This window comes from Oncorhynchus keta, chromosome 10 (genome assembly GCF_023373465.1).
Source record: "Oncorhynchus keta strain PuntledgeMale-10-30-2019 chromosome 10, Oket_V2, whole genome shotgun sequence".
NCBI lineage: Eukaryota > Metazoa > Chordata > Actinopteri > Salmoniformes > Salmonidae > Oncorhynchus > Oncorhynchus keta.
In genome coordinates this window covers 67,614,371-67,628,897 of record NC_068430.1, presented here as the reverse complement: position 1 = coordinate 67,628,897, position 14,527 = coordinate 67,614,371, and the positions used below count along the sequence as shown (strand labels likewise).

General features: G+C 43.8%; 1 protein-coding gene across 1 annotated transcript in view; it reads right to left on the bottom strand.

Moving 5' to 3' along the window:
• Positions 1–1,041: 1,041 nt before the first annotated feature.
• The window catches only part of LOC118364843 (rhomboid-related protein 3), a 56,749-nt gene continuing 43,263 nt past the window's right edge, over positions 1,042–14,527 (bottom strand). The window contains 5 exon segments of the mRNA XM_052527769.1: positions 1,042–3,026; positions 3,564–3,624; positions 4,508–4,619; positions 4,896–4,917; positions 10,050–10,138. Of these exon segments, the coding sequence (XP_052383729.1) occupies positions 2,755–3,026; positions 3,564–3,624; positions 4,508–4,619; positions 4,896–4,917; positions 10,050–10,138 (556 nt within the window). The 3' untranslated portion in view covers positions 1,042–2,754.

Genomic DNA, 14,527 nt, shown 5'->3' with positions numbered 1-14,527 from the left:
ATATTCATGTTTACCAATACTGATACCTGTTACGTTCGGATCCTCTTGTCCAATTATTTCTGCAAGTGGTTCAATTGCCAGTGCAAACAGGAGGGGGGAGAGAGGACATCCCTGTCCGGTGCCCCTTTCTAAAGCAATTTCTTCAGATATTGTATTATTTGTGTATATTCTTGCTTTAGGATATTTATATAATATTTTTATGAAATGTATTACTTCAACTGGAAAGTTGAATGCTTCCAAAGTTTTTAATAGAAAACACCACTCAAGACGGTCAGTCGAAAGCCTTTTCAACATCATCAGCCATTATTGATGTCCTCACGCATTTCATTGATTACTTTGACATCAACTGTTTTCTCCAATGCCTCTTCGGCTACTCAGGCTAGAGCTCTCACCTCTTCGGCTACTCAGGCTAGAGCTCTCGCCTCTTCGGCTACTCAGGCTAGAGCTCTCACCTCTTCGGCTACTCAGGCTAGAGCTCTCGCCTCTTCGGCTACTCAGGCTAGAGCTCTCGCCAAACACCATTTGGAAAGTTAATCCGGTTTTGTGACTGAAACAGCTTTGGTCCGAGGAGGTCTCTTTGCACTACAGGGGGTCGGGTCCCTGACCACAGAGAAAGACTGCTGTGTGTGTCTGGACACTATGATGTTTGGAGCGAGGACACAATTGGGTTTGTTTGGATATCTTCACAACACTGAGGCCTTTTCTCTATTGGTCCCTTGTTGCCTCCATGGTTTGCCTATGTGAAAGAGGCCTTAGTCTACTCTAGACAATCAGTTTGCTGAACAGTCATCACAGTTGAAATGTGTTGCTAAAAAACTGTCTGGCTGGGGAAGTTGTGCAATAGGGATATTGTATGTGTGTGTGTGTGTGTGTGTGTGTGTGTGTGTGTGTGTGTGTGTGTGTGTGTGTGTGTGTGTGTGTGTGTGTGTGTGTGTGTGTGTGTGTGTGTGCGGGGGGCAGTAAAACAAAAGGCATTGAATGAAAATGGTCTTTCAAAACACTTGTGCAGGTTGAATCATAAATAACACCAAGAGGTCAGAATACGTTTCATTATAAAAACAGTTTAATGTATTCCAGTACAGTATTTACATATCAAATCTACAAAATATGCACATGTTAAAATATTGTCAGTTACCACTATGTTCCGTATCATAGACCTTATTATATACAATCAACAAATGTTAAATAGACAGGATATTTTACACATCACAATGTAGACCAATTCAAGAGTCAACAACCAGCTATTGTATGTTAACATATTAATTTGTTAATACTTACAGTCTTTCCTATTATTTATTTTGTGTGAAGCGGCATAACGTGAGGTTAAGTTAAAGTAAACTCTTGAGCTAGACTGGGTGCCAGTCTGTTCCTGGTGCCATGTCAACTCCATGTCACTCATTGTCATGCCAAACATCTGTGGCTTGACAATGACAGCAATGGAGTTGGTAAGAGCACGAACAGATCTGGGACCAGGCTAATTTGAGAATTGGTTGGTTGAGATGCGACGTGTTCTCCCGTTGAAGCAAACACAGCATCCAATACAACATGGCTTAGCTTTCTCCTTAATAAGGGCATTGACAGTACAGTACTAACTGAAGGCTAACTCTGGAGGGAGGGACCTATTTACATGTAGCACCATTTCCACAGTCTGTAACAGAGTTAAATATTGAATACCTATCAATAAGTCTGTGCTAGAGGGAGAATGCTGACATTCAACTCAACCAGTACTCATCCCAAAAGGCAACATATTCCCCTATTAATAAAACAGTACATGTTCTCTGTAGTGCTCTGTCTTTTGTATGCTATTGGTTAAGGGTGGGTTTTGGCAACGGTCAGGAACACACGGTCAGGGTTTGAACCGCACTTCTATCTTTGTTTCAACTTCCATATCCATTTGCACATAACAAAATAATGTAAATCAGTGTAACCCGGATGATACTGTCCTCTTCTCCAATACTGTCCACTCCTCCAATACTGTCCTCTTCTCCAATACTGTCCACTCCTCCAATACTGTCCACTCCTCCAAAACTGTCCACTCCTCCAGTACTGTGCATGCCATACTGTATAGGTGAGAACTCTCTCTCTCTCTCACACACACACACACACACACACACACACACACACACAAGAGTGCTTGACACAGTTAAGACTTAGAGCAAGACACACCAAAGGCAACAAAGGCAACAACAAAAACGTAAGCCAATTCACCCTGAAATTCTGCTTTAGCCATTTGTCTTGCCAGACATATTGTGAAAGGCAACAATGTACACATAGCATCGATGAATGTATAAACAGTCAGGTAACCAGACAAAAACCAGGAAGTTGGAACAAACCCATGTCACATCAGATGTACTCAGTACAGTGTAACATTTCATAGCTTCATTTCAGATAACAGTACTATAGTATGACAGATTGGAGACATGGGTATCATCACAATCTCCAACCCTATGAAATTGTCCTTTATTGAAGCTAACTGTCATATGAACCTCTTTCTTACAGTTACAGGCACCATTGGGTTTAAGAGGAGATGCCGACATACTCTGTTCCATACAGTACTCTAGAATGAAGATACAAATTCTGAAGTCTTGGACCTAGATTGTTATGTTCCATCGGATCTGAGGTACGCAGTTGGCCCTCTCAGTTTTCTCTGAAAACCCCAACTGGCTTAGCATGCAGCCCTGCACTATTGAGACCAGACTTATTCAGAGGCCTATGGGGCTGGGGGGGGCAGCTCATGTAGCCACCTCTCAGAGCTCAAAGCATGGGGGGGAGCCGGACGTCCAGCAGGCTGTAGGCGAAGACGTTCCAGAAGACAGCACAGAGGACAAAGAGGAAGTAGACGGAGAAGAAGATCCAGAATAGAGACTGCTCTTGGAGACGCTGCTCGTAGTTCTGGAGGACTACAACCCCCAGGGTGAGCCCCACCATCACACCCCCCAGGTGGGCCACAAAGCTGGGGTTGGGGCAGGGCGGGAAGGCCGGCGGGTAGAACCGCAGCCACACGGCACGGCCGAACTCCACACTCACTGACGGGGGTGGAGAGAGAAGGGTTACCATAATGCTGGTAATAGTCCTGTTTCCATAGTGAACAAGTGATATTGTTATTTTTTTATTTTATTTTATTGTAAATACTGCTATGTTTATCTCTTACAAATCTTGGTAACTTGCCAAATTGTAAGTGTAAAATAGTGAAAGAAAGTGAAAAATAAGAAGTTGGTTAGGTACCATAAAGGTTAAGACCACAACAAACCCGTCCTCGTTGCTCACATTAATCTACCAGTAAGGTATGTTCTTTCTAAGTGTCTATTGCTAGCCACAGGGCCCTTCCTGTCTCCAAACCTACATCCACCACGGTAAGAACTAGGTCAAGAGCAAGATTGTTGTAACAGTACGCAAGACCGGAGGTCCCTCTAGCGACTTTGTTTTTTAATGATCCAAATTAACAGCGTGTTGGTTTTGGTTACCTGCAGGCTGTGGCTAGTCACACAGTGATGTAGGGACTGACTGGGGTATCTCAGATAGGATTTGAATATAGAGAAACTTCAGAGTTTAGACAGACTTACTGCAGACCAGAGCCATGGCCATCCGGAACAGCTTAAACTGACATTTCATACCCGACCAGTTCTGGGGAGAGAGGAGCAGAGTGAGTTGATGAGAAAAGGAGTGAGAGAGAGAGCAAGATAAAGGGTTCATGATTCAGGCCAGGAGTTTTCCCATGTTAGAAAACATGGACCTGGGTTTGTCCCTGACCATGTTACCTGACCAGGAAAAACTCCTGGCCCTATTAATAATGGTACTATAATCCATGACACTAAGCCTCGTTCATTTCCTACATAAGATAGTAATGTAACAGACACTTACTATGTCCAAAGCGACTTACAGAACTGTCAACATTCAGAGTGACACATAGATTACAACAATAACATATCTTTCCCCTTCCATGATAGCTTTCAGAGCCAACAAAGACATCATGTGATGACCCTTGACCTTCTCCCTATTCTTAGTGTTGTAGGACATTTGTCTGAGAGGAGGAAGCACCACAGAGGATTGTAAAGGGCCCACTGGTGTAAATATTCGATGACAGGGACCATCCAATTATATAGACAGCAGTATGGCCTTATGGCCCCTACTTCTAAGGTTATAACCTTGTAGGGTAGTATGCATGGATTGAACCAATCAGAGCACAGCTAAGGTCAAAGGTGAATTTACTTGCAGCCTCAGAATGGGAGAAAATCAAGTTATATGACAATTATCTAATTACACTCTAACACTATGCAGTGCACACACTCACGTGCAACACACACACACACTTTCAACACTAGATAGTCGACACACCCTTCCACTCTTTGTAAATGGGAAAGCTGAAAGGCAGGAATGTATGGAATCCATAGACTGGGCCCTAGAATGCCCTGCTTTGATGCCACATGATGAATGTCTGAGCATGATAGTAATCTCATGACAAGAGGGCTGCTCTGACACGCACGCACAAACACACACACATCCTTACCATGACGACATTGGCCAGGTGTGCTGAGACCAGGGCATAGACTCCTCCTGACGACCCCACCACCGGAGCAGTCATATCAGTGACAGAGACGGCCAGGGAGCCTGCCAGGGTCAGAGGTCAGAGGTTAGAATCAATCAAATAATCAACATACACAACCAGCGACAGACACAACCAGAACAACATACACAACCAGAGCGACAGACACAACCAGAACAATAGAGAACTGCTTGCTGAGGGGGAGTATTGAATTACACATAGAGAGAGAGAGTTCCTTGTGTTCCCTAGGAAGGTGTGTGGACAAAGGAGTTCTGACACACTCTATATGCAGGCATGTGTGCGCAGACACAAGTGTACACGCACGCCTGCCCCCCTAACAATACACACTATACCACAGGGGTGTATTCTCCCCACTCCTTAGCTCTGCGTCCATTGGCTGGCTTTCTTGAATTATGGATGCTAACTACATGAGACGCACCTGCCTACGCAGCACTGGGGAACATGTGGGGTGATGAATGAATCTCAACTGGGTGTGTGTGTGTGTGTGTGTGTGTGTAGGTATGGCTGCTGTCATGAAGAGTCTGCTCTATGGGAGCTTCACAATAGTAGCCCTATCCTGCAGTCAAATGACCTAGTGGCCTCACGGGTGGAATGTCATTCATATTTTTCATAATTAAATCAACATTATTTTAAAAAATCCAGCCGAAAATCCGGTGTTTCTATTTCTAACGGTTTTGTTATATTTCAGTCTTCTGTGACGTATATAAAGTGTAATATTGGGATGCAAACTCAAAATGTAATACAATCAACTCTATATCTATATTTTAAGCCCATAACCATGTGTGTGAGGCGTATACTTTTGTTTCCAAGTAGATTTGTTTAAGGCTACAAAGAATCACTCTGTGTGACTCTGACTCAGCCCACTGCAGTAAAAGGTTAAATCACCATTCGATAATAAGTCATCACAATCAGGCTGCTATTTCTGGAAGGAAAACAGCCAGGGGTGAGCCCAGCCACACACACACATGCAGTGGTGGAAAAAGTACCTCATTTTCATACTTGAGTAAAAGTAAAAGTCATCAAGTAAAATTCTACTTGAGTAAAAGTCTAAAAGTATTTGGTTTTAAATATATTTTAAGTATCAAAAGTAAATGTAATTGTTCAAATATACTTAAGTAAAAGTATAAATCATTTCACATTCCTTATACTAAGCTAACTAGACGGCACCATTTTCTTGTTTTTGTCATTTATGGATAGCCAGGAAGACATTCCAACACTCAGCCATCATTTACAAATGAAGCATGTGTGAGTCCACCAGATCAGAAACAGTAGGGATGACAAGGGACGTTCTCTTGATAAGTGTGAGAACTGGACCATTTTCCTGTCCTGCTAAGCATTCAAAATGTGACTGTTGGATGTCAGATAAAATGTATGAAGTAAAAAGTATATTATAAAAATATAAATAGTAAAGTAAAGTACAAATATGCCCCCAAAACAACTTAAGTAGTACTTTAAAGTATTTTTTATTAAGTATGTAAAGTACTTAATAAAAATACTTTAAAGTACTACTTAAATTGTATATGTGAGGTCATACAATTACACATACATGTACATATGTGCACACACACACACACACACACACACACACACACACACACACACACACACACACACACACACACACACACACACACACACACACACACACACACACACACACACACACGAGGCCCCATTCCCATATTGACAACGGTTTCTTTCCGTCAGGCATTTGAGGGAGATGAAGGACAAATCGGATCTACCTTTTTTAGTGTAACATTAATATTCCTTGAAGGAGGACAGTGAGGAAGTACTGTCTGTCAGACTAAAAGAGAGAGCATCGAGACACTGAAGACACACACACTCACTGAGACCAAGCAACCACTACATCATCACTTAGAAGTTTAACAGTACATCACATCATCAATTAACTAGAAAAGTATGAATGTACTGTATTATCTGAAATACCTGAACGAGCTGTAGTAGTTAGTGCTCTTCCTGAAGTAGACATCAAAGCAGGTGTGTGTGTAATTAAAATGTATTTAAGCATCAATCACTGAATGGAGATCTAAGCTGATAATTACATGTTTCCTGAGACACACACACGCACACAGTAACACACACAGAGATAGCGAGAAAGAGAGAAACACACACACACACACACACACACACACACACACACACACACACACACACACACACACACACACAGAGAGAGAGAGAGACACACACACCTGTTAGACAACACACACCACTCTGGTTCCTCTGCTCAAGGTGTGTGTGTAGACAGATAGGAAGACCATTATTACCACAATTATCTCTGTTAATATAATTGTTTTACCACTGTAACAACCCCCACACCCACTAAAGGACTTCCTTCCCTTTGTAGGCTCTCTGGAGGCCCTCTGGGTCAGTTGTTGGGTGAGAAACTGACATGTCATCTATCTTGTTTGTTGGTTAAACTTCCAAACTAGGACATAGTGATGAATCTTGCTGCCAATGAGGGAATACTACGTTTGGCCACATTATCTACACAGCATCAGTGCTACTCATCATCAGAGAGAGGTAGAGTGGATACAGGAAATACCCCAAAGTCCCCACAAGGGTAGTAAACCAAGGGGACATTTCGCCGGCCTGCACAAGGACAAAAAATATTTTAGGCTTAAGGGTTAGGTTTCGGGTTGCAAATAGGGTATGGGAGGAATTAGGGTAAGGGTTAGGAGTTAGGGTTAGGAGTTAGGGTTAGGGGTTAAGGAAAATAGGATTTTGAATGGAAATCAATTTTAGGTCCCAACAAGTATAGTAAAACATATGATGTGTGTTTTTGTTGTTTGTGCCTGCGTTCGATCATGAGTCTCTCTAAGTCACTATTTGGATGTCCCCCCTCTTTTACGCTGCTGCTGCTCTCTGTTTATTATCTATGCATAGTCGCTTTAATAACTTTATCTACATGTACATATTACCTCAATCACCTGGACTAACCGGTGCCTCCACACATTGACTCTGTACAGGTACCCCTGAATATAGCCTCACTAGGGTTATCTTACTGCTGCTCTTTAATTATTTGTTCCTTTTATTTATGATTTTATTTAGGTATTTTCTTAAAACTGCATTGTTGGTTAGGGACTTGTAAGTAAGCATTTCACTGTAAGGTCTACCTACACCTGATGTATTCGGCGCATGTGACAAATAGAATGTGATTTGATTTGTATTACAGCCTTAAAAGCCCATATTGAGTATTGACATCTCGCTGGACACCTGGGTCCCTATTGACCTCTGACCCGGTTGGTACAGCTAAGCACTTATCTCCACCATAACAACATTATCCCAGACAAAACAACACAGAAGACAACCTCCCTCTACACACACACACACTTGCAGTGGGTCGATATCTAATTAACCAGCAGGTTGCCGTGGGGACAGTGGCTCTCTCAGTACCACCACTGTGTGTGTGTAGGGGGTTTTAGCTACAGGCCACCACAGCTGGGGCAAAAGGCTTCTGTGTACACACCCATCTTCATACACAACCAGATATAAAACATCATACAATATTTAACTCCACCAACACACACGCCGTAAAATAAACACACACACAAACTTTGCACACACACATGGAATAGGGCTCCCTAGTGGCGCAGCGGTCTAAGGGGACTGCATCTCAGTGCAAGAGGTGTCACTGCAGACCCTGGTTCAATCCCGGGCTGTATCACAACCGGCCGTGATCGGGTTAGGCCGTCATTGTAAATAAGAATTGTTTCGTAATTGACTTGCCTAGTTAAATAAAAGGTACAAAATTACACTCTCTGCTGGCAATCCTCTGCCCTTCTACAGTTTTCCCACCCACAGGGTGTTATATCCTTGCTAAATATCCCCAAACATCAACCATTTTCATCCAAATATTTCCACTCTGAATGTTTCCTGAGCATTTAGTTTCCAGAGGGCAGCAGGCAGAAATCCCTGATAATGTTTGTTTGGCTCCAGAGGTAATTCAAGCTAAAGCTGGATTATCGCTCCACTCCTCATGTACACTGCATGATAAGCAGGCAGTGTAGAACATACCCCATGGTCACATGGTAATCTAGTGAGCACTGAGCCATGCTGAGCCAAGCCGCACTGGGCCAGGGGGGAGAGGGGAGAGAGGAGGGAGAGGGGAGCCCTGGGCACTCAAATGACATTAGCAACTAATGTCACGAGGGAGCAAGCGATGACATTTGCCTTGAAAGCCTCTTCCTCTCTCTGATGCATAGCATCCCAGTAGGCTTGGTCCTCTTCCTCTCTCTGATGCATAGCATCCCAGTAGGCTTGGTCCTCTTCCTCTCTCTGATGCATAGCATCCCAGTAGGCTTGGTCCTCTTCCTCTCTCTGATGCATAACATCCCAGTAGGCTTGGTCCTCTTCCTCTCTCTGATGCATAACATCCCAGTAGGCTTGGTCCTCTTCCTCTCTCTGATGCATAGCATCCCAGTAGGCTTGGTCCTCTTCCTCTCTCTGATGCATAGCATCCCAGTAGGCTTGGTCCTCTTCCTCTCTCTGATGCATAACATCCCAGTAGGCTTGGTCCTCTTCCTCTCTCTGATGCATAACATCCCAGGAGGCTTGGTCCTCTTCCTCTCTCTGATGCATAACATCCCAGGAGGCTTGGTCCTCTTCCTCTCTCTGATGCATAACATCCCAGGAGGCTTGGTCCTCTTCCTCTCTCTGATGCATAACATCCCAGGAGGCTTGGTCCTCTTCCTCGCTCTGATGCATAACATCCCAGGAGGCTTGGTCCTCTTCCTCTCTCTGATGCATAGCATCCCAGTAGGCTTGGTCCTCTTCCTCTCTCTGATGCATAACATCCCAGTAGGCTTGGTCCTCTTCCTCTCTCTGATGCATAACATCCCAGTAGGCTTGGTCCTCTTCCTCTCTCTGATGCATAGCATCCCAGGAGGCTTGGTCCTCTTCCTCGCTCTGATGCATAACATCCCAGGAGGCTTGGTCCTCTTCCTCTCTCTGATGCATACCATCTCAGTAGGCTTGGTCCTCTTCCTCGCTCTGATGCATAACATCCCAGGAGGCTTGGTCCTCTTCCTCTCTCTGATGCATACCATCTCAGTAGGCTTGGTTCTCTCTCTCTCTCTCTCTCAATTCAATTCAATTCAATTCAAGGGCTTTATTGGCATGGGAACATGTCTTAACATTGCCAAAGCAAGTGAGGTAGACAACATACAAAGTGAATATATAAAGTGAAAAACAACAAAATTAACAGTAAACCTTCACATACAACAGTTTCAAAACAGTAAAGACATTACAAATGTCATATTCTATATCTGCTATCTCTAATACAGTGGGGTCCCCCTCTCTCTGTTGTTGTATATTGCCATGTGTGTGTACCCTCATATATCTGTTGTTCTGGACCGGTATATATATAGTATTTCTATATATATCCAAACACAGTGGGGTATATAGCGGGGTTGAATGTATGTACATATATAGTATACACAATGTACAAATAATTAAAGGACACAAGATAAAATAAATCAGCATCCATGGACCATCTCTAGAGGGACTTTGTTCTTCAGCTGCATGGCCATATTCAGACCCAGGTGTTCTATCCTGCTGGGTCACAACACACAGCCGTCAGTTAGAGGACAGGACGCATCCACACTCATATACAGTTTATGGTCATATTATCTGTTTCTAACCTGGAAGTAGGAGGCCTGATCTAGGATCAGGTCCCTCTGTTCATGTAATCTCATGAATTATGATCTAAAAGGTCAAACTGATCCAAGATCAGCATTCCTACTCTGAGATGTTCTCTCTGATACGGGGGGTTGACATTTTGTAAAGTCCCATACCTGTGCCTACCTAATCCAGTACTCACCTGCCAGTACAGTACAGTGACATAAAGTCCATGGACCATCTCTAGAGGGACTACTCCCACCAGCAGCTGCATGGCCATTATTCAGACCCAGGTGTTCTATCCTGCTGGGTCACAACACACAGCCGTCAGTTAGAGGACAGGGGATGGCAATATACAGTTTATGGTCATATTATCTGTTTCTAACCAGAGCAAGTAGGAGGCCATTTAAACAGGTAGATTGTTCATTAATCTCATGAATTATGATCTAAAAGGTCAAACTGGGGATCCAAGATCAGCATTCCTACTCTGAGATGTTCTATCAACAACAACATTTTTTTAAAGTCCCTATATTGAATGGGTATAATATGCTTCTGGAGGGAAAGGAGTTAGCACGTAGGCTTTACTACAACATCCGAGACTTGGCCAACTGTGTTGCAGCTGTGCTATTCACTGGTTTTGGCTCTAGAGAACACCCCAATAAACCTCCTGTAAACCTTTTGTAGATGATGTCTCAGTATTGATCCAGCATTGCTTGGCTCCTGCTGCCATGTGCTGGCAGTTGACACATTTGATGCATCGTCATCATTGGCTGAGATCCTGCAACGATGATGCAGGATCCCTAACAGGCTTTGGCGGTGTCCCTCCTCTCCTCTCTATCTATCTGGCCGGCCGTGTCGTGACCTGTCTAACTGTGATAAGTCTGACATATTACACCCCTCCACAATGTAATCCCTTCACTGGGGTCAACAACACTGCTTCCAATCGACAACAACACAAACAGAATGCACATATCAGCCCAGAAACACCACAGGACATCACTCCACGAACCCTACAGGTAGGACTAGCTGCTCTGTCTGGTAGGTCTAGGACAACTCATTTCATTTGTATTATTTTAGTCATTGTTTTTAGGGGGTCTAGGACAACTTTAGTAGGTTACCATTGACTAAAGACGAAGCCGTTCCCCAGCCACTTATGACTTGAACCACCCCTCTGTTTGACCACATTTTGGCTGCTTAACTCCTTATGTTTTCATCAACATAAAAGCAGGATTTGGCTTGTTTTCCCGCCTTTAAGCTGGAATTGAGTGTACAGTGCAGCAGCTCAGTGAAAACAGCATTGCGTTCTTTGTTTTCCTTTGTGGTTGTCTAGAGAATGACAGTGATCCGTGTATTTGTCTGTGCCATTGTTATGAGACAACGGGATGTCTTCTCATAGGAACGTGTGTGTGTGTGTGCGTGAGTGAGTGAGAGAGAGTGTACGGAAGCATCCCTCTGGGACTGGTTAGCGCTGGAAAATGAATAGTCCTTTTAATCTCCAGTGGAACGTCCTTGTGTATTTGGACAGGGCCTTGCTTCTCCACAAGCCAATCAATATCACCCTTGTCTCATTGTCAACTAGAATGATTCTCTCACTACAGCATGAGGGCTCTTGTCTGCTTCAACAAAACAACTCATAGATTTGATTCTGTTTGGGGATTTGTTTCTATGGATACATCCACTGTAGGGGTTTTAAACCAATATGTTCATAATATCTGAGGCTGAAACACACTGTTTTTTTGGGGGCCTAGTTTTGGCATGCTATCGTCGCTATGGTATAAATGGGATAGTTAAAGTATGTCCACCAAACTGGTACAGAGAGATGGAGAACTTCTGTGGCACCCACATGTGTCAGTGCTGAGTACGGGCCCTGTGGGCATAAAGGACACAGTGTGTGGATTCTGTGTGGATTCTGTGTGGACAGCAGTGTGTGGATGCTTTTTGTGTGTGTGTGTGTGTGTGTGTGTGTGTGTGTGTGTGTGTGTGTGTGTGTGTGTGTGTGTGTGTGTGTGTGTGTGTGTGTGTGTGTGTGTGTGTGTGTGTGTGTGTGTGTGTGTGTGTGTGTGTGTGTGTGGCAGTCACAACACTGAATGACCTCTCCTACACACACTGCTGATAGAGAGCCAGAGCTTTGGGACGTTAGATATTTGGTGAAATTCCCAGCAGCCTCCGCCTCTCTCAGAGCTGTGTGTGTGTGTTTAATAATGGATGGCTTGCCACGACCATGTGCTCTCATGAGGAGGCCGATGTGGTGTGTGTGGGAGCATAATCTAGAGGCGAAAGAAACGTACACCTATTTCAGCGAGGTGCTGGCTAGGGAAGTAAAACACTTACAAATTAAAGGAGAGCCGCACACTAGGAGCTCAGGTGCAATAATTTAACAACCTACTAATATCCAACGTTTTGACAGACAAGCTGTCTTCATCAGGGTATGATCATGGGAACATAATCATTTGGAAAGGAGACAGCTGATACTTAAGTGATATCATGACACGCACACATCCAGGAATAGATTAAGAAGCACCGCTCTACAGAGCCATAGAGTAGATATGACAATGTATGTACAGCATACAGTGCATTCGGAAAGTAATCAGACTCCTTGACTTTTTCCACATTTTGTTACGTTACAGCCTTATTACAGCCTTATTATAAAATTGATTAATTAATTAATTAATCGACACACAATACCCCATAATGACAAAGCAAAAACAGACATTTTTGAAAATGTATTAAACATAAAAAAACAGAAATACCTTACTTACATAAGTATTCAGACCATTTGCTATGAGACTCGAAATAGAGCTCAGGTGCATCCTGTTTCCATTGATCATCCTTGTTTCTACAAGGCACAGATCTGGGGAAAGGTATCAAAACATTTCTGCAGCAAGACTCTTCCTAGAGCTGGCCTCCCGGCCAAACTGAGCAACGAAGGGAGAAGGGCCTTGGACAGGGAGGTGACCAAGAACCCGAGCTCTACAGTTCTTCTGTGGAGGACAACCATCTCTGCAGCACTCCACCAATCAGGCCTTTATGTTAGAGTGGCCAGACAGAAGCCATTCCTCAGTAAATGGCACATGACAGCCCTCTTAGAGTTTGCCAAAAGGCACCTAAAGGACTCTGACTATGGGAAACAAGGTTCTCTGGTCTGATGAAACCAAGATTGAACTCTTTGGCCTGAATGCCAAGCATCACGTCTGGAGGAAACTTGGCACCATCCCTACGATGAAGCATGGTGGTGGCAGCATCACACGACTTGATTGACAAACATTAGAGGTTAGGATTCGGGGAGGGCCAGGGGAAGACTGGGACCAGAAATCGGCACTAGCATTTTTAGCACACTGGCTAATTTTTATTATCCAGATAATGATCATGTTGTGCAAAAACCCAAGTTAGACAGACCCACGGGGCTAAAAATGGACCAGCCCATCTTACATTTGCCCAAAATATAGCCAGTCTGCCTCTAGGGAGGGCTAATCAAGTGGATGGCTGCAAATGTTCTACTTTAAACTCGGACAAAACAGAGATGCTTATTCTAGGTCCCAAGAAACAAAGAGATCTCCTGTTGAATCTGACAAATCTTGATGGTTGTACAGTTGTCTCAAATAAAACTGTGAAGGACCTCAGCGTTACTCTGGACCTTGATCTCTCTTTTGACGAACATATCAAGACTGTTTCAAGGACAGCTTTTCCCCATCTACGTAACATTGCAAAAATCAGAAACTTTCTGTCCAAAAATTATGCAGAAAAATTAATCCATGCTTTTGTCACTTCTAGGTTAGACTACTGCAATGCTCTACTTTCCGGCCACCCGGATAAAGCACTAAATAAACTCCAATTAGTGCTAAACACGGCTTCTAGAATCTTGACCAGAACCAAAAAATTGGAGCATATTGCTCCAGTGCTAGCCTCTCTACACTGGCTTCCTGTTAAGGCAAGGGCTGATTTCAAGGTTTTACTGCTAACTTACAAAGCATTTTGGTCTTGCAGTACATACCTACACGTACACCACGGTCACAAGACGCAGGCCTCCTCACTGTCCCTAGAATTTCTAAGGAAACAGCTGGAGGCAGGGCTTTCTCCTATAGAGCTCCATTTTTATGGAATGGTCTGCCTACCCATGAGAGAGACGCAGACTAGGTCTCAACCTTTAAGTCTTTACTGAAGACTCATATCTTCAGTAGGTCCTATGATTGAGTGTAGTCTGGCCCAGGAGTGTGAAGATGAATGGAAAGGCTCTGGAGCAACGAACCGCCCTTGCTGTCTCTGCCTGGCCGGTTCCCCTCTCTCCACTGGGATTCTCTGCCTCTAACCTTATTATAGGGGCTG